Raw genomic sequence first — 21,612 nt, 5'->3', positions numbered from 1 at the left:
CCTATTTTATGATTTAAATTCGGGTTTTGTTCCGCGTACCTTGATTTTAGAGAAGCTCGATATTTTAGCACAACCCGAACGAGACGAACCCGAATTTAAATCATAAAATGAATAATGAACGTGATAGTCTAAAACATTGTCTCCATATACTTGTAAGTATAAGGGTCTTTATTATTTCAATCCACTTTAGCAAGCAGTCTAAAGCCGCTCAGAAAGCTATGGATCGAGCGATGCTTGAGGTTTCTCTGAAGGATAGAATCCACAACGAGACCTTCCGACACAGAACTAAGGACCTCTACGTACCTCTGAGAATTACTTAGTCGAAATGGTAGTAGGCTGCAATGGTCAAATGACTATTTACTACTACGGTTGTCGGCAGATATCTACCGAAGAACCGACAACCGTCGTAGTAAACGGGTTCCTGGTGGAGACCGTGTCTCGGCAAAAGAAGAACGCCCTCCGTCCAGCTGGAGTGACGGTCTGCGAAAGACTGCTGGTGGAAGCTGGATGAGGCGAGCCGAGGATAGGGCACAATAGCGCTTATTAGAAGAGGCCTATGTCCAGCAGTGGACTGCTATAAGCTGATAAGGATGATGATGATTTTGTTCCAATGACTTGGTCCTTTATGGTTTCCACTCCGCCCTCAACACCGTAATACCATGACCGTAACCGTCTCGGCACAGACGCAACAAAAGGCTAAATTTGTAAAAACAACCGGCCAAGTGCGAGTCGGCCTCGCGCACGAAGGGTTCCGTACCATCTAGACCACATTCATTAGACATTAGCAAAAAACGGCATCACGTTTGTTAATATTAATTTTATTCTGTTTTTAGTATTTGTTGTTAGGTATACATAGGTAATTTTTTTAAATCTCATTTATTTTATAAGCCATACATCTTATGATTAAGTCGGCTTATACATAGGTACTTAATCTGTGAAATTTTCAACTCTTTAACTATCACGGATCATGAGATACAGCCTGGTGACAGACGGACGGGTGGACGGACGGACGGACAGCGAAATCTTAGTAATAGGGTTTCCGTTTTTACCGTTTGGGTACGGAACCCTAAAAATATAATTAGTCCATCTGTTAGATTATCGAAAATGTTGGACACATTCTACACAGATATGAAATTTTAATGCAATCGGGTCATTTTAGACAACTTGCAATATTTGTTGACAACGTTAGTCAGTTGGTTACAACTGAAAGTGTTTAGTAGGGAGGTCTCCGTACAAGAACCGTGTTTCTTTTAAATCTTATTAATAGCAGTTTTCTTCGTATCGAGTCTGAACTGCACTTATCCGGTTTTCTTATCGATTATTCCTACACACTTTATTCGATATTGACCTTCGCTGCCCAGCAGCGAGCATGACATTGAATCGCCACTCATTCAGTCTCTAAGCCCACGGCAAATAAAAGATATTCGTAATATCAAGTACTCATTTTGTGAAGTTCTGGATAAATACCTACTTCTTTAGAGAAACAGACTTTCATAAAATAATGCGTATACTTACTGCATAAATACTTAGACCCTTGGGTAGATAAGGATCATTATTTGAGCGTTTATTCCATATGATTTTCGTGGGTGCATTGTAATGTTCAAAATCAAATTTTAAGGCTCATTTTTAATAAAAACCGGCCAAGAGCGTGTCGGATACGCCCGAAAATAGGGTTCCGAAAAAAATAAGTAATATTTTTCTAAGGACTTCGTATTTTGTACGGAATATTCGAAGTTTAGGTATATTTTATACTTTAGGCTGCTATTTATACTCTTAAATTACTAATCATTCTCAAGAAAACTTAACCGTTATAGTTTTCCTAGTAAGTTTGATATATTTACTACCTACCATCCTGAGTTTTTTCAAATTTTTCCACCCACCGGTTTATTTTTTCGAGGGGGGGGGACGCTCAATATTAATGAAAATTTGCACTTTAAAGTTGAATATTTTGCAAACAAATCACTAAATTGAAAAATCGTTGTAGCAACCCCGTATTGGTTTTAAAAGACCTCTCAAACGATACCCCACACTATATGGTTGGATGAGAAAAAAAAACATCCCCAGTTATTATGTCTATGGGTCTAGGAAAAAAAATTTTTTTTTTTATATTGTAGGTACCATTTTGTCGGTATAGTTTACATATATATTTGTGCAAAATTACAGCTTTCTAGCATTGATAGTCCCCTGAGCAAAGCTGCGAACGGACAGACAGACATGGCGAAACTATAAGGGTTCCGTTTTTGCTATTTTGCCTACGGAACCCTAAAAAATGTGATCACGAAAATGAAGCGGTTGAAACGCAAGTAAATAATGACCCCTTAACCAACTGAAAACTAAACTCCAATTCAATAGAATCTGACAATCCTGTAGACACTTCCAGCCTACTAATATAAACACCGGGCTGCCTAAGGCTTTGTGATGTGACTATTATTCTTTTTTGATTCCTTTTAGATGATAATTGCAACAACAGGGACATATATAATCAAGTGTGCCCACGATAGGGTGTCTTAAATATGTAGAAAATTGACAGATTCTATTGAATTGTACTTTAAACAAATGTGACATGAAAACATTAAATACATTTGAAAAAGTTCTAATTGGTTCTATCGGACTGACTAAAATGGACTTCGTAAATTGCCAGTGACTAATTGGAATAAATATTTTACCTACGAATTGACTTGGCTTGTTTAGTTTTCTGCCTTACTCAGTTGGCAAGCGATTTAATGCAAAGAGGTCAAACGCTTAAGAAAAATTAGATTAAAACTCTCCAATTTCATAATTGCATTGGCTACTGGAGAATGCATTTATACATCGTTGAAATATAATGAGCTAATTCCTAAAATTATACTTTTTAGTCGGTATTCAAAGAGTCTGTTGCATACAATACCTATAGTGAACGTCTGATGATATGAAGTAAATACTGGCGCATTGAACAACTAAATATGATAATAAAGTTTCTGAAAATTTACGAACTATTTTGACCATTTGGATACAAATGCTATATAGGTATAGGTACCTACATGCTATTTTGTCGCACGCAACCAGTGGGTAAGTAAGCATTAAGTACATTTTTTTCTATGATTATTTATAGGTATTCAGAAACTTGTAATTAGTATTTTAACTTAAGCATTGTAGTTTGACGTTTATTGAAATACCAAACCCAGTGGCTCGAGCTCGATTTGAATTCCAGTCGAAATATCGAAACCAGTTCTTTAAGCTGATACTGAAACCAACAATTACATAGATCACCATTTGTTTAACCCTAGCATGGTTTTATTTAGAATTGGTCGTTAACCTTACCCGTAGGCAATAACATTGCACCAGAAGAGTACAGGGCTGCCAGAAGTATTTAGTTTTTTTTTTAAACATGTGTAGTTACGTCTGAGATATTTGATTTAATATTCAGTAGGTATATATATTTTTTACACCTAGAATGACTGCCAAAGTCTCAAGTTTTACCTCCGGTAGTTCAGAGTGGTCATCAAATTACTTACAAAAATGTGCCGCCCAAGTAAACAGACTAAATACAGGGTGTCCCTCGTTGCTAGTGATAGCCGCTCCGCTACAGGGTGTGACGCTTTAATCAGGTTCGCCGCCCACAACACCCGTAATACTTTCGGACATGCTCGTAATATTAAGCCTCGTTGCTTTGCGGCTTATCATTCGACGGCCTTTTCCCTTTGTGGCTGTCAGGATTTTTCTTCTTTGACAAGGTATTAACATGCTTTTTAATTACTTGTCAGCCTTTTGCAGTAGATTCAATACATAAGCATTTTCCTCATGGTAACTTAAGTATTCCTAGACAGACAATGATTACACAAGCTTTTAGTTTACACTTTTTAGGGTTCCGTAGCCAAAATGGCAAAAACGGAACCCTTATAGTTTCGCCATGTCTGTCTGAAATTGAAATTTAAGTTGTCGGAATTTAAGCATACTCTACATTTATTTTTGATAAGCTAACATTTCTCGTTTTACCCCTCATTATCAACGTGCATAGCTTTGATATCTTGATTGCCAATTCGAAGAACAATGAGCTACCTAAACCACCAAGGTTATGAAACATCCTCGGTACTGATTAGTTAGATTAACTGATCAAGAAGTTCCAGTCAATTTAATTTAAGTCAACCTTCGTTACCCTTCGAGAGCTTTAATTTTGTTTCTTTAGTCGAATCTTGTACTTAATCACAATTCGAGGGTAAACCAATTTATTAATTAAGATTTTAATTGCTTGATAAGTTTTATGCCCGCAATTTTTAGAGTTCCGTAGCCAAAATGGCGAAAACTAAACCCTTATAGTTTCGCCATGTCTGTCTGTCTGTCTGTCCGTCCGCGGCTTTGCTCAGGGACTACCAATGCTAGAAAGCTGTAATTTTGCACGAATATATATGTAAACTATGCCGATAAAATGGTACAATCAAAAATTCAAAAACAATTTTTTTTAGGGTACCTCCCAAAGACGTAAAGTGAGGTTGATTTTCTTTTTCTCGTCCAACCTTGTAGTGTGAGGTATCGTTGGATAGGTATTTTAAAACCATTAGGGGGTTGCTAAAACGATTTTTCGATTCAGTGATTTGTTAGCAACATTTTCAACTTTAAAGTGAAAATTTTCATTAAAATCGAGCGATCATTAAAATCTAAACCGGTGGGTGGAAAAATTTGAAAGAATTCAAGATGGTAGTAAGTATATCAAACTTAAAAAGAAAACTATAACGGTTAAGTTTTCTTGAGAATTATTAGTAGTTTAAGAGTAAATAGCAGCCTAAGGTATAAAATATACCTAAACTTGGAATATTCCGTACAAAATAGAAATCCTTAGAAAAATATCAGTTAATTGTTTCGTAATGGCTACGGAACCCTATTTTGGGGCGTGTCCGACACGCTCTTGGCCGGTTTTATTATTATTATATGTAAGTTGGATGACAATGCAAGTGCAGTCCGCAAAAAACTTGTGTTGTTTTTTTAGCAGAAACTCATTAAACACGTATTAAAAGTAACAAAAAATTAAGATAGATTAAGTACTTTATTTTCCGGCAAAGTTCAAAATTCCCACGAGAAGCCGACGTACTCGTAGTAGCGAGCAACAGCTAGTGATTCAATATGACATCAAGTTACGAACGTTAGTCTCACTCCTAATTCCATTTAATAACAAGCTGTGTAGCATTAGCATGATTAGTGAATGAACCGCAATTAGCAAACTTGAGCCGTGTAATTACGGAATTAGTTTATTTGTTGATATTGCTATACGAGGGCTTAAATTTATTTAACGATTCCCCCAAAATAGTGGCTTACTTGAGGCCTTCAAGCTGATCTTTATTTTTATTACTACCTTTTGCCCGCGGCTTCGCCCGCGTGGAATTCGGTTATCGCGCGCTGTTCCCTCGGGAACACTGCATTTTTCCGGGATAATAAGTAGCCTATGTTGCTCTCTGGCCCATAAACTATCTCTATGTCAAAAATCACGTTGATCCGTCGCTCTGTTTTGACGTGAAAGACGGACAAACATACAAACACACATACTTTCGCATTCATAATATTAGTATGGATTAAATCTGTGCGTGGATTAGCGACTCCTAGCGCCATCTAGCTGTCACACAGAAGTGCTACATTCTATCAAAGTTTCTCAACTTGGACGTATGGATACTTACAACTTTCGACGCTCTTCTTCGTATATGTCACTATGCTCTTGACAGAGTGGACTGGACGTGGTCGTCAGATGGGGATCATGGGGACCAATAGTTAAACTCCATGACGACTTTCTGACCTACCGACTGCGCCATGTCATGTTTGTCGGAAACAAAGAAGGGATGTTATGGATATAACATTTCGGATCTAGATATGGATACGGATATATGTCAAACATAATACCGGTTTCGGTTACGGATGTTAAATTATTACGGATTATCCGATAGTTTCGGTTTAGGTTACGGATATTGGATTTTTAAGGAAGTGTAAAAGTAATATACAAATAGGGATATAAATGAGTTAATTGTAATAGTCACGAGGCGTAAATAACGACTTAGCAATAGAGAGAGAGAGAGAGAGAGAAACATTTATTTACACATATTCGATACACATAAAAATATATTAGATGAAGAAAAAAAAATAACATCGAATAGTATAAAGTGGACCCCACTCAGCATAATGTTACGGCAAGCCGCAACGCTGTTTTTCAGTGGGACCCATTTAAAACACAAACGCCATAAACACGAACGCCAGCGGAAGGGAGTTCGCAACCGGAAATAATGGCAACACTCGATCAGTTTAACCATTTGCGGGGTGGAAAAACAATAGGAATAATAAACAATACATACTGAAGACGCGCGCGGCTGTTCTGTCGGCTCGGCCCGGCAAAAACAAAAAACTGTTACAACATATCCGAAATTTTTATATGGGATTCGGACGGATAGTTTTTTATTTCGGATATCCAATAGTTTCGGTTACGGATATGGAGCTCCATAACATCCCTGAACCAAAGGAACCATACCAGCGTTGTAGACTGATTTAATCAACCCACCCTCATGTTGCTGTATTACAATGTTGCATTACAATAAATATGTGTGTCCAGCTTGATACCGGAGTTCGTCTTTCTGAAGTCACCTTTTGCGAAATCCAAGGGAAGAGCTGAACCCCGTCTTATTCTAAAACCTTGCACGGCACGGATGTACAAGTATAATATTTTGTGTACGAATAGGGTCTTATTTTTTATGTCTATGAAATTGTGCGGAAAACGAGGAAGTAATTCACCCAATGGTAAGTAGTACTACTACCTACGGACATGGAGACATATATCATTGCGTCACCTCATCATTTTCCTGATACGGCATACGTCAGGTGATAATGTAATCAGGGGGCGTATCTAATATTAAGATTGATGACCCGTGCGTGGCGTGTATGTTTCAATATGACAACAATGTATTTCTGTCTTTATAAAGGCTCGTACGGTGCTCAGAATAGGTTGACGTACCATAAATGCATTACGTGTCACGTTTTCAACCGTATCGTGCAGAAAGCTGTTCAAAAAACTCTCGCGCCTTAAATACAGTGACGTTGACGACAGTGACGGCTTTTAAAGAAAGAAAGAAATACATTTACTTATGCATAACACAACAATAGAGAACACACTACACAAGACACATCAATATTATAGACAGTAAGATAGTATGTGTCATTGCGGTTGTGAATCGGACACTGGCTCTGCATAATCGGCATAATGCTGAGATGTTAAAAATAAATATACCCGAGCGCTGATTTTCAGCCAGACCCGACGGTGACCCTCTGACCGCTATAAATATAATTATACTTTATACTATTAACTATATAAAACTATGTACATGAATAGATAATTTGTAAACTACGAACCATTCATTTTGTGACTATAAAAATATTAAATTAGTACGTAAACATGGTTATTACCACATTTAACCACACACTTGCCAAGTATACATCCTTGCGCGAGTTTAAACGAATAAGCTTTTATTAAAAATAAAATATATTCAGACCGCTAGATCCATAGCACGTTCGTGGTAATCCTTGATTTAAGACTCAATTAGTAAATTTTATCGGCGTCAAACTTACAACATCCTTTTTTCGAGTCGGGGGTTAAAAAAGCAGAAACTGAAGACGCGTCAAAAATTACCTCATACGTCAACTACTTAAACAAAGTTCATTGATCCTATCAGAACTTTATGAACTCCAAAAACGGATATATCTAAAAAGTAACGCGCAAAATATTGTGATAGATGGGCGTAGCTTTCTCGGGCGTCTCATCAATTTATTTGTCGCAATAATCCAGCACGGATTGGCACATCCATCAAGTGTTAATGTCGGTGGACGTATTGTGCCGTGCCGCCATTTTGAAATAGCTTTTTCTGTTGTTTCTAAGCAATCTTTTGTAGAAGTGAAAGTATTCATTTGATATACTTAATAGTAAAATAGGTTATTTAATATTCTTTTGTTCTTTTTGCAAATGACGAAAATGAGACATAAGGGCCTGTTTCAACACTTACTTATTATAAGTTTTATGTGACAGATATCTCTCTTATTCGGACCAAACAATTAGAGACAGCATTTAATTGAAGCTTGTAAAATATAGTTATAAATAAAGTTAAAGTAAAAAATAAATTTGCGAATCAAAGTACTTATATCATCATCGTGTTTATAAAACCGCGACTGGTTATTATTTTGTTCGAGCACAACTTCTTAAGTAAATAAAGTACAATTGTATTGTAAACACAAATATCCAATATATACTTACTCGTATCGAATAGAGCAGCAATTTTATTAGTTCCGTGTAACTGAAAAGATAATGGAGAAGAGATTTACTAGATATGCTTAAAAATAAGTTTGTGTTAAAAAGATATTTTCAATGTATTTTATTGCTGACTGTACCTTTTAGGGTTCCATAGACAAAATGTCAAAAAACGGAACCCTTATAGTTTCGTCCTGTCCGTCCGTATGTCACAGGCATTTTACTCAAAAACTACAACACCTATACTGTATTGATGAAATTTGGAGTTAATATAGGTGTTTTGTGATAGCCGTTATTTCCTTTGTGTTAAAATAGGTAGATAATAAAATAATAGATAAGAAACTGAAAAAAGAAAATTCAATAAAGTTTAAAAAATCCAAACCGAATCTTAAAAAAATGTGAAAAAAAATCACTCCCATGTTCCGTTTTTGAGTTATGTGGATACTTTTAATGAGAAGAAAAAAAACAGTCAAAAACATTACTCCTATAGATTATCCCTGAATATTTTTTTAAAGTGCTGACAGGTATAAGACTTTGTCATCAACATCATCATAAGACTGTGTACATAATTATAATTCGAAATGCCCTGGTCAACATGTACCTTTCATGTGTACAGTCAATTGTAAAAATATGAACTTATACAAAGTTCCAAAAATAAGTACCACAGAGTTTAAAAATACTTATTTATGTAATAGCTGTTGGTCATTTAGATTCAAGTCTGCTAGCGAGTTTAACCCGACTAAAGCTGGGTTAAAGGCTATTTCGCGGTAAAATATGAACTTATACAAAGTTCCAAAAATAAGTACCACAGAGTTTAAATAGATACTTATTTTTGTACATATACTTGTTGTTGGTCGTATTTAGATTCAAGTCTGCTAACGAGTTGTAACCCGACTAAAGCTGGGTTAAAGGCTATTTCGCGGCAAACACGTAACTTTACACTTCAGTACCACTACCATGAGTTTACAGTGACCGTACTCGATAATAATAATAATAATAATCAGGGGTCGGACAAAAAGTGCGAATGACGTAAAAATGACGTAATCTTGCACACAAGATGATGTTTTTATTTAAACTGCCGTGTGACATGTATTAACAAAGTAATATTAATGAAGTAACAAAATAATCGTAAATAAATCAATGGAATTCAGTGAATCGTTTAATAAAGAGGTTGATAAATGATAAGTGATAATTGTTTATGAAAATCAAAAAACTCAACTCATGGTAGTGGTACAGATATTGTTTTCTCAATCTTCTTACATAAATTGTTCACTTAAATGGCAGAGGTAAGGCAAGGTTATTCTTAAATGTATGATTCAGATGGTACTTATCTTATATTGTAAAGTTCTTATATTGTATTGGATTTATTAGGGTATGGTGGATCTGTCTGTCTGTCCGTCCGTCTGTCCGTCCGTCTGACACAGGGCTCTATCTCATGAGCCGTTATAGCTAGGCACTTGAAATTTTCACAGATAATGTATTACTGTGGCCGCTATAACAACAAATACTAAAAATAGAATAAAATAAATATTTAAGGGGGCCCCATACAACAAACTTGTTTGTGGTAGTCCGTGCAATGTCCGCCCGATGCTATCCACCATATTTGCTACGCATCAATTCCTAGGCCATGAAGCACATGATTGGCACTTTCCTTTTCGCCGGAGAGTAAGACAGCCGGTCGAAAATTACTGGCACTTGGGTTATCCATCTTCGGCCGTCTGGTTGTGCACAGAGCATCTGCAATCCACCTATGAATTGTTTCGAAGGATGTTGCGACGGACAGTGGTGATCTCTTCACGGCCGATTGCAGCGCCAACCCACTTGCCCGTATTATACATGCGTTGCTCTAATCGATATTAAACAATATGCCTGTTTTAGGCATATCATGATTTTTTGCCTAGGAATTTCGTGAGATTTTATATATATGGTACTTTGTGCGCGAGTCCGACTCGCACTTGACCGGTTTTTTTACGTCTGTGACGCACCAATTCTTTTGTCAACAGATCCATACAGCAGTCCAACAGCCGGGGTTCAAGCGGGTAAAGCGGGGATTCCGACCCCTGCGTCTCCCCGAGGTTGAGCCCGCCGCGGAGCCTAGAGACCCCTACTTTCCCCTGCAATGGTACCTGAAGAATACGGGGCAGAATGGGGGAAAACCCAAGTTGGATCTCAACGTGGAGGCAGCGTGGACGCAGGGGTACACTGGCGTTAATGTCACCACCGCTATTATGGATGATGGTAAATATTCATAAATAAATATGTTTTATTTTTATTATAGAATAGAATAGGTTCTTAGAGTAAAATATGCATCTCATCCCACTTTCCACTATTTTAAATCCCGCAAACACAAACATCACGCCTGTATTCCCAAATGAGGAAGACAGAGCACAGGAAACGTTACCGCTTCGGAGCCGCAGAGGACGCGCCCGTTGTCAGCTCGTAAAAAAAACGTAGTGTGGAAGGTCCCTAAGTGTGATAAATGGATGGGGCGTATGATGTCGATGCACACGGCACTCATTTTCAGTCCAACCCCTTTTCATGCACAAGCGATGAAATGCCGCAGAATCTGCATATTAGACGCCTCTGCTTAACTCGTATAGAAAAGGGCATAAATGGCATAATTTACCATTTAAATTAGCACATTAAACAGGATGCTTTTCTTTTGCCGAGAAACGCTTTGACGAGGCCCTTTGTTCGCGACAGTTCAGACGTCTTGGTTGACCTAATTTACTCTATAGCACTCCACTCAGAGCAACTTTATATTTTTTTTATCCAGAAAATACCTACTGAAACGTTCAACCATCACCTCCGTGATAGTGTTTGAGGCATAAGAAACGTAGATATAAGTCATAACACCTGTGTAATGTAATACATGTAACACACAATAAATAATTTGACTTTGATAAGGATTAAAAATCTTTTGACAGTGTGGTCGTGAAAGTCAATTGAGTGAATCTATTCCTTCATGATGATTCGGTGGTTTCCCCTTGACTTCCACAACGCAATGCTGGAATATACTTAGTTGGTTATTGGCTCTGTTGAGAGTGCCATACCCACTTACACAGTCACCTTTTACGCCATCTACAGGAAGAGAGCGAATTAGCTCGTCGAAGTGGCTATGGGCAGGCCATATAGCACGGAAAAAAGATGACCGCTAGGGCCGAAAAGTTCTCGAATGGAGACCGCGGATCGCCAAGCGTAGCGTAGGATGTCCACCAATGAGATAAAGTGATGAATGACCTGGTTAAAGCTGCGGGTTCACGGTGGATACTGGCCGCTTCCAACCGAAGCAACTGGAGGTCTATTGGGAGGCCTAATGAACAGTAGATAGTATTGTAACATCTGTATCTTTTTGTGGTATAAAGAAAACTAATTAACCCGTTTCCGTGAAAAGAAAATGAAGCATCATTTAACGAAGTAAATTACCATGGAAAACTTTTAATTTGTAAATAAACTTAGCTGAAGTTCTTCCGACTTGAGTGAACTCAATTAACATTTAATTTGAGTCTTATATACGCTCAACATTCAACTTTTGAAAGTGGCTCATTCCAGTTGGTTGTTTCAGGTGTGGATTACATGCATCCAGACCTGAAGTTTAATTACGTAAGTATTATCTTATTCAAACGTTGTACTTTTTTTGTTGAATTACAGTATTGTCAGTGAGAATTACGGTAGAACATTTTTTTTAAAGTCCCCTTGCTATTAAAGTGTAAGCTTATAATCTGGAAGTGATCACATACATCTGAATGATACATCAACTAAATTTCAAATTAATTTAAAAGGGGTTTTTTTTTGCAAATTGTAAATACTTACTACCATCCTGAATTTATTCAAATTCTTTCACCCACCGGTTTAGATTTTAAAGGGGGGGGGGGGCGACGATCGATTTTAATGAAAATTTGCACTTTGAAGTTGAATATTTTGCAATCAAATTACTGAACTAAAAATCGTTCTAGCAACCCCATAATGATTAAAAGACCCCACAAATAAATACCCCACACTACAAGGTTGGAGGAGAAAAAAAATCACCACCACTTTACATCTTAGGTACTCCAGAAAATTTTTTATTGTACCCTTTAATAACATTATATACTATCGCCGAAAATCGCGACGCTTTTCTTGTTTCAAGATACACGTAACAACATTAATAATTACATACACACCTATATATGTACAACTGGAAAGCTCTACTATATATAGCAAGCACTTAGCAACAGATAAATACGTAGAGTAGGTACTTATTTAGTAGGCTAGACATAGTCGACGAAGGTCAAAGTTGAGTGATAGTATAAGCGTGCTCATGAGTAATAATTTTACACATTCGTAGCACGTCTACGGCGTAGCATAACCCGTAGCGCAGCATTGGGACGAGTATTGAAAACTTTGATGATTAATACAAAAGATGATGGATGGATTTTAAAGTTTTCACGGCAAATTAACGCGTCACTTGTTGATTGAGGTCATTGTGAGTGTGTGTGTGTGCGTGTGTGCGTGTGTGGGTGTGTGGGTGCGTGCTCACATATGCCACATTAGTAGCACATCAGCTATGGCGTGGTTTAAGCCGTAGCGCAGAATTATGATTATGTATTAGTGTGTATCTATATGTATGAGTTCCAAATCCGCACTGGGCCCGCGTGGGAACTACTGCCCAAGCCCTCTCATTATGAGAGGAGGCCTGTGCCCTGCAGTGGGACGTATATAGGCTGGGATGCTGATGGATGATGATATGTATGTGTACCTATTTATAATGCACTGTTGGGTAAATTGAAAATTTCGGTTTTTTTATCTTTCCATTGTACTCGGTAGTGTCTAATCTTGTTTCTGATATCCTGTGAACCGTTCGAAGGTTAACTGGAAGAGATCCTTTTAAAGCATGTGTTCGCTTTGTACATCTCATTAGCCTGTTTTTTGTTAATTTCAATTTCATGTGTACAATAAACAATACAATACAACACAATCATGAATACTTTGATTATTAATACCAAAATGAAGGATTGAAGTTCAAAAGAAGTTACGGCCAAGTAACGCATCACTTGCTGGTTGAGGACTCATCCTTTTAATATTATAATAAATGTGAATGTTTGTGAGTAAATGGGTACGTGTGTGTGTGTGTGTTCACATATACCACATTCGTAGCACTGACTATCTGATTGACAAGGCCAGCATTAATCACTAAAGACAGAGGCTTGTTTTATTTTTATTTTCATAATAAATAATAATAATAAAATTATAAATTTTTCACAAGATAAATAGCTACTTCCTGCCTGTTACAGTGAAATTGTGCAATTAACTTCCGCCAGCAGTGTTTGTGTTTCCAGAAAACTAAGACATTGGGGCTTTTAAGAAAAGGGCGTATACTTTCTTTAATTGCCGGCAACAGACCAATGACTCAATTAGTTGTTGGTACAGTCAACGTCATAAATAAGTGATCACTTTTGTACCGACTGAAACATCATGTTTAAAAAGCCATAGGAAATTGTGTACGGACTGTGAGCGACAAGATATAAAAGTGATCATTTATTTATGATGTTGACTGTACTCATGGATGATGATGATCACTTCCCATCAAATGACCCGCATGCTCGTTTGTCTCCCGCTCATAATAGAAATAACCTAACCAACAAAAAGTTGAAAAACCCCCGACTTTGTCACTTCAATGTTCAATATCTCAAAAATGGCCGAACCGATTTTGATAAAACATATCTAGAAAACCTGATTTCAAATGAAAAAACCGCATTCAAATCGGTCCACATGTTTAAGACAGTGCCACAGACATACACACAGACAGACACACATAGCGGCCAAACTTATAACACCCCTATTTTTGCGTCGGGGGTTAAAAAAGCTAACTAATATTTATTTTTCCACGGGTACGAAGACACGGGCTTAAACTAGTTATAAGTACAGTCGAACCATTTGATTCCTGATCCACCTAGAACGTTCTCACAGTAAGCGTCCTAATGAATTCTCGAATTCTCGAAGTCACTATGACTTTTTCTGCGAAAAGGTTCCGCAGCGGGTCACACTTCGTTGGTTCGAGTATATTGAAGAGGTTAGCATTTAGCTTTGATTTTACGTGTGGCTAACCTTTGATGTTATTGATCGTAGATTGGAAATGTCATGGGCGAATTATATTTTAGATTTAATATTTTTATAATGAAATTTGGATTGGTAGAGAGTGGTCAGCGAGTCACGCGATGGTATGTCACAGATGGTCAATTACTGGCTGGTTAACTTCATAATTTTCTCACAAAGTTTTACTAATTTTAAGTAGGTACCTTCTTAATTAGAAAAATATTAGTAATTATGATTACACAAACACAGGTGATTTTGTTGTATTAACTATTTATAGTTATTATAATCTCATTATATAAATAATAACGATAAAAAACGATACCCCACACTACGAGTATTATAGGGTTAATCGAGAAAAAAATCACCCCTTTATGGGAGGTACTCTAAAAACAACTTTGTCGGCGTGACTGATATGTGTTACAGCTTTCTAGTACTATCGGTCTCTGAGCATAGTCGCGGACAGACAGACAGACAGACAGACGGACAGACATGGCGAAAGTATAAGGGTTCCTAGTTGACTACGGAACCCTAAAAAGAAACTATAGTGTCTAAGGCACCGGCCACCGGCCTGGTTTAGGTCTAGACCCCAGGGTGTCATATTATATTTTAGATCAATTACATAAAATCTCTTAGGTATTGTAACTATTAACTATGTAATCAAAGACTGATTGACAAACAACGTACAGACACCAGCACCGATATCTATCATAAAATAACGTGCATATATATATATATATATATATATATATATATCTGATTATGGCCCTATTTTCAGGGCCGGTGGTAGGACATATTTCTAGGGCTTGTAGGACATCCCACTAATCCCACTAATATTAATGGGAAAGTTTGTAAGTCTGTTTGTTTGCTTGTTACTTCATCGCGTCTAAAACACTCAACCGATTTAGATGAAATTCGGTACACAGATAGTTTGAGTTCCGGAGAAGAACATAGAATAGTTTTTATCCCGGAAAATTATACAGTTTCCGCGGGATAGCGATAAACGAATTCTGCGCGGACGGAGTCGCGGGTAACGGCTAGTGTCAGATATTTTTTCGCACGCTTCACTGTGACATATATTTATATAGGTGACCACAACCACTGGAGTTAAAGATTAGAAATTTGGTAAGTGCATCAAGGAGAGATTTTCCGACATTCCCACAGGCCCCACCGCTAGCCAATTTCTGATTTTCCACGGGCGCGACGCCACAGGCATAAACATAAGCTCATTTTCAAATTGAGAGAGAGAGATAGAGAGACATTTATTTACTCATATTCGATACACAGGATAAAAATAAATCGACAAGGAAAACATTTAGAAACAACATCTAAGTATAAATTGGATCCCACTGAGGTAACCTAAAACTAACGACTGCACGTCGTTTTGTAGTTTTTTTAACCTACCTGCAAATAAGTCGAAACGTATGCTCATAATAAATTTATACTTAGGGGCTGTTTCACCACCCATTGATTAATTTTATTTGACGGATAAATGTGATGCCGTCTCCGTCTATTCGAACAAAACAAACAGAGACGGCGTCACATTTATCCGCCAGATAAATGTAATTAAAGTATTGTCAAACAAGGGGTTATAGTTTAGAATTTTTAATTAAATGTAAATCAGAGGATATTGAATAACTATTGTACCGTTTGGGGCAAACAACAAGTTTGTACAAACTTTCAGCAGCCGTGGGCTGGCAACGATAACAATTTGAACAACGCGCCCAATGCGCAGTTTATTGGAAAACTTGTTTGAAATACCTGGGCCCTGGCAACCCAGTCATCTACTAGAGTAAATAATTTGTTGTTTCAGACGAACGTTACTTTACATTGTGGTCCATATTCATGTAGGTATTCGATTTTTTTATTCTCATTTTACTGACGAAACACAACACTGAAAAAAAGGATAGCTGAACTAGTTTGGTTACTTGACGATTAGCCAATATTTACTAATTAGGAACCAAAATTATGTTAATATTGCAAAACTGGTTTTGTAAGACATTACCTAACTTTTAGCTACTAGTAGGCCTTAGTTTTGTAGTCACTCTATGTTACAAGCAACATTTTTTTTGTTACTGTTAGCAAATGTTTTTTTTTCAGGGAAGTTGTCGTTATTTCTGATGAAATTCGGTTCAGATTCGGTATGAAAACAACTGTTTTCCTCCCATATGTCACAATAGGATACTTGGGTCCATTATTCGAGCGTTTGCTCCGTCTGATTTCCGTGGGTACATTTTTGTTGACATGGTAGGAGATCCTGTTACAGTTTTCAGGTTCCTTATCTGTTTAGTAGAAGTACAGGACGTCTAAAAATGAATCGAAAATGTCTTCAAATTCTACAGCCGATTTATAAAAAAAAGCGACCACGAAAATGAGGTGATTGAAACGCTTAAATAATGACCCTGTTAACACCATTATACAATAATTCTCAGAGGCGACTCAAATAAAACACTTTTTTTTAGCCTCCTGGAATAAAAAGAATAATTAAAATATCATTTAATAATATTCTTTATTTCAACAAACATAATATAGTATAAATAGAAAAGATAACAATTATATAGAAATAATTAAATTTATTAATATGTTCAACCAATGAAACTGACGTAGCTTCCATTTTCTTTTGAGTACTCGTAGGTATATATATATTGTTCACCGTAAAAACTACGTCAACTGATTGACGGTGTCATCTATTTACGTAAATACACCTTAAGCTAAAGTATACAAAACATCAGTAAAGTTCACGCCATTATCAACCCGCTTAACGCTTTACAAATTTCCTGTAACATTTCCTTGTCGTTGGCGGAAATGGCGGGACAACCGGTGAACAGATAAACTGGCACCTTGGCATTTGTAGTCGAAGGACGCCTTATCAATCTGTCAAACATTGCGTATTAAATCACGGAAAAGGAAACCAAGAGAAGAGGAGGCACGCCAGTAAAACACGCTGATCATAAAATGAGTTCAGAGGGCTATAGTTAAGTAAAATCAATTTCGCTGTCAAATTTCCAATTTGATACTTCTAGTGGCATCCGCTAGTTTCTCAAACATGTATTTAAAGTAGACTTAGATTTTTGAGCAATAATATTTTTTAAAATATTTATTATCGATTGACTAGCAAAACACTCGGTGTACAGTGTAGGTACAATTTAGTAACTTAATATTGAAAAATCATTATTTTTTTAAAGAAGCTTGCCCGTTCCACTGGTGACCATAATTATGGCTGGCTCTTTCCTCGGTCAACGTATTGGCAGTGACGTTTATTAAATAAACTTAATGTTTAATATTTCGATATAATATTTCTTTTTCATTACGTTGATTAATCTTTTTTGAGAAATTCATGGACCACGCGACGAAGGTACATACAGTCAATACTTAAAAGTATCAGAGGCAGGATTTTAAGATGATTTCCCTAGCGTTTCAACCACACAGCAAAAATCTCATTAATTCTCTCAGTATATTGATGGAAGGCATAATGATTGTTAACAGCCTTTTATAAAACCAGCTACTAGCGTTTCTAAATTACGAATTTACGACGTAGATGAGATATTTTTCTGCCTGAAAAATTTCCTATTTATAAAAGCTTTTACGTCAAGCGCAGCTACAAAAAATTCTGGTCGTTAATTTTAGAAGGAACTTTTGTGATAACTTTTTTTTAATTTTGTTTCTCTGTAATTCTGAGTGCTTTGTTGTAAATTTTAAAATTATGTATATCGCAATTTAGATGACAATTAAAGTCAGTCCGTTTTCTTTATAAAACTTTAGCTTTTAGGCGTGGTGGCCTAGTGGTTTGACCTATCGCCTCTCAAGCAGAGGGTCGTGGTTTTAAACCCTGCTCGCACCTCTGAGTTATTCGAAATTCATGTGCGGAATTACATTTGAAATTTACCACGAGCTTTGCGTTGAAGGAAAGCATCGTGAGGAAACCTGCACAAACCTGCGAAGCAATTCAATGGTGCGTGTGAAGTTCCCAATCCGCTCTGGGCTCGCGTGGGAACTATGGCCCAAGCCCTCTTGTTCTGAGTGGAGGCCTGTGCCCAGAGGTGGGACGTATATAGGCTGGAATGATGATGACCACGGTTATAGCAACGAGAAATTCTGATTTTCAATTGTGTCGTTCTTAAATATATTTGTCAGTGGTTATCTTTAATAAGCTCCCTCATTAAAGGTACTGACGATCTATCCCGTAAGAAATAAATTTCATGTAAACTATATTATTAAAAACTGTTAATATTTCTTCTTTTTCTCATTGCCAGCAATTCCCAAAGGGCGTTAGTATTTGGTTACCAATTTAATAAACACATCAAAGTCCCTACGTAGCAGTGTATCATGTAACATTACAACCCATTCCCCCAATTATAAAAAGAAACATTTCATATCCAAGTTGAACGTTGCGATTATCAAAGTTCTATTATCAAAACTTACCAATGTTTGCAGTTTGTGAAGCTGAACAGAGCTTCTCAAACTTTGAGCACATGACGCCATTATAAGTTTTTGTTCGCAGAATGCGGAGGCGTCATATGACTTTAGCAGCAACGACCCATACCCGTATCCTAGGTATACGGACGATTGGTTTAACAGGTGAGCTCTAATAAGGCCATAAGTGTCAACAAAGCCATGCATTATAAGGCCAATAGTATATAACAAGGCCAATTTGTGTCTATTTTTTTTGTACCCATAGCCTTTTCTATAGCAGTATTCAGATATTATTAGTTCGTTCTTGCTTTTCACAGGATATAAAAAATCTTACATAATTTAAATTTTAAGGTGTTGCTATTTAACCTGTCCTCTCCCAGAGGCACAAATTTGTGCCCAAATTCCTTGGATCCTGTTATCCTGGGAGATGACAGATTAAACCACATTACTTTGCTGCTCATCGTGGTAGACTAGCGGTTTGACCTATGGCCTCTCAAGCTGAGGGTCGTGGGTTCAAGTCAATTTTTCGGAATTTATGTGCGAAATCACATTTGAAAATTATCATGACCTTTCCGGTGACGTTTAAACATGGTAAGTTCCTAACAGTGCGGAAAGTTTTACCGAATTTATTCAAGAAATTCAGTGGTGTGTGCGAAGTTCCCAATCTGCTCTGGGTCCGGGAAGGAATAACGGCTCAAGACTTCTCATTCTAACAGGGGCCCGTGCTCTGTATTGGGGCAAATATTAAGTAGGCCGAGATGGTGATGACTTTGCTTCTATTATCATTAATGGGTTATAATTATTATAATAACCGGGGTACCTAACCGGGGTATTATAGATGCGTAATAAAGGCAAATGGATGAGTTTAAATATTATATAACATTTTTTATAAGAAGTAAAAGACAGTTAAATGGGCCATTTTCATTTTGTTGTCGTTTTTTTAAAAAAATTTAAGCTCCTCATTTTGTAGGTACTAAATTTTAGTATAAATTCCGAAATTTCAATATATTTTGTGTAACTGCAACTAAATGGAAAAATTCGTAGGTCAAGCGTGAAATTGGGCTTACCATTGTCAGAAACTACCAACTCACTAAATTTTATTGAAATAGTCTGAGAAAAAAAGAAATTGACTATGAAATTAAAATTGGCCCAAATACCGTTCAAATTATAGCCACGTATAAAAGACAATTATAACTTCAAAATTCAGTTACTTCACTCTTTGAAAATTTCTAACAATTGAAGTTAGGCACAAGTAAAACCAACTTGGCCTACTTTCAAAGCTGAAAACGTTTTTTCGGACATAGTATTGTGATTTTAAAGTTTAGTTATTTGCATAATTTCTGATTAAAACTTTAAAGTATGTATTATACAGCGTGTATTTTTGATACTACCTCAAACTAGAACCAGACGAAGATTTAAGTGCTGTGAACCGATAACAAAACAAATTGTTAATTTAGAATTAACTACCAGAGCGTAATAATTTTTTGAAATATTTTCGAGCAGCCATGTAATGCGTACAATAATTTGATACGAGAGAGAAGCATTCTGTGACAGCTGTCACGTCAACAAGTGCGACGTTTTGAATAAAAATAAAGTAGTATTGCGTAGTGATATATTGCGTGCTAATTAATTTTGTAAGGAAAATAATAAGTCTACATTTTTTAGTAAAACATAACAAAATGTGATTATTAGAGCCTTCACTAACTACCCTTAAAGTTTGAGGTAGTATCAAAAATACACGCTGTATACATCTCTTCTTCTAATGAAAGGGAGTTTAGGTATTTGACAATAGATAATCATACTTTCTATTCTACTCACCATTCCTTCGATAGACTTGCCTATCTATATTAAATACATTGTTTTAACACAAAAATCAAAACGCTTCAAAATGTTGTAAATTTTAGTATAAGTAAGTCTTTTCTTGCCATTATCGAAATGTAGGTGCTTAAAATTAAGTTAAATTATTACATAATTAGTTGTTTATTATGTTTCATTTTGATAAATCTAATCTTACATTTCAACGTCAATCGCTGAAAAGTCAAGTTGTAAACTTAAACATAAACTATGGATGACTAATTACATTTCTCTAAATTCTGACTGTTTAATCTTTTCTCGACACGTCAAAACTTTGTACCTAATGTTCAATGTTCATTACCACTTCGGTAACTTTGTACAACTTTGAGTAGGTCTCACAGGGACTTCGGCAGTTAAGTAATCGAACTTAGTAATCGCAAGTTTTCCTCTTCGCCGATACTTTAAAAGCTAAAATGTTTAAGTTTAGAAATTTTGATATTGTATTATAAGAATAGCAATATTTTCTAAGAATAGCTCTTGCTACTTATGCTCAAATCTCTTTTCGTCCAGTGTTGAACAAAGTCAAAGTTAAAGTCATTATATTATTTAGACATGTTTATTTATTATTTAGTATTTATAATAAGTTACGAACGTAAATAAATCTAACACCAAAACTCTTTGTTGAAAATAAACCGACAAGAAACTAAACAGAATCAACTCTACAGAGAGCTCTTTCAAAAACTTCCACTACTACCTATTGGTGCAATTCAATATGCTTTCTCAACCAGTGACTTGAAATCAACTTGTTAGTTTATTTTACAGAGAGTTGGACATTGTTTAATGATTTGTTATATTTAATTGCATTGTTATTTATCAGCCACGGCACGAGATGCGCGGGTGAGGTGGCCGCGGCACGCGACAATGGAGTCTGCGGTGTTGGAGTCGCTTACCACTCCAAAGTTGCTGGTAAGTCTTGGCGTATTGGCAAATAACACGCAAGTTTGGAAGGTGCCTCTAACACTAATTTGAGAATTTGTTAAGACTTGGAATCACAATCGTTTTCACCACTTCTTTCTGTCAAACGG

The 21,612-nt window shown here is 36.5% G+C and overlaps 1 protein-coding gene across 1 annotated transcript in view; it reads left to right on the top strand.

Moving 5' to 3' along the window:
- amon (prohormone processing protease amontillado) overlaps window positions 1-21,612 on the top strand; it is a 119,082-nt gene that overhangs the window by 70,358 nt on the left and 27,112 nt on the right. The window contains exons 3-6 of the mRNA XM_074094566.1: window positions 10,252-10,486; window positions 11,814-11,851; window positions 18,822-18,898; window positions 21,405-21,493. Of these exons, the coding sequence (XP_073950667.1) occupies window positions 10,252-10,486; window positions 11,814-11,851; window positions 18,822-18,898; window positions 21,405-21,493 (439 nt within the window). The remainder of the gene's footprint in view (window positions 1-10,251; window positions 10,487-11,813; window positions 11,852-18,821; window positions 18,899-21,404; window positions 21,494-21,612) is intronic.

Source organism: Choristoneura fumiferana, chromosome 11 (genome assembly GCF_025370935.1).
Source record: "Choristoneura fumiferana chromosome 11, NRCan_CFum_1, whole genome shotgun sequence".
Lineage (NCBI taxonomy): Eukaryota > Metazoa > Arthropoda > Insecta > Lepidoptera > Tortricidae > Choristoneura > Choristoneura fumiferana.
This window is presented reverse-complemented; position numbering and strand designations above follow the sequence as displayed.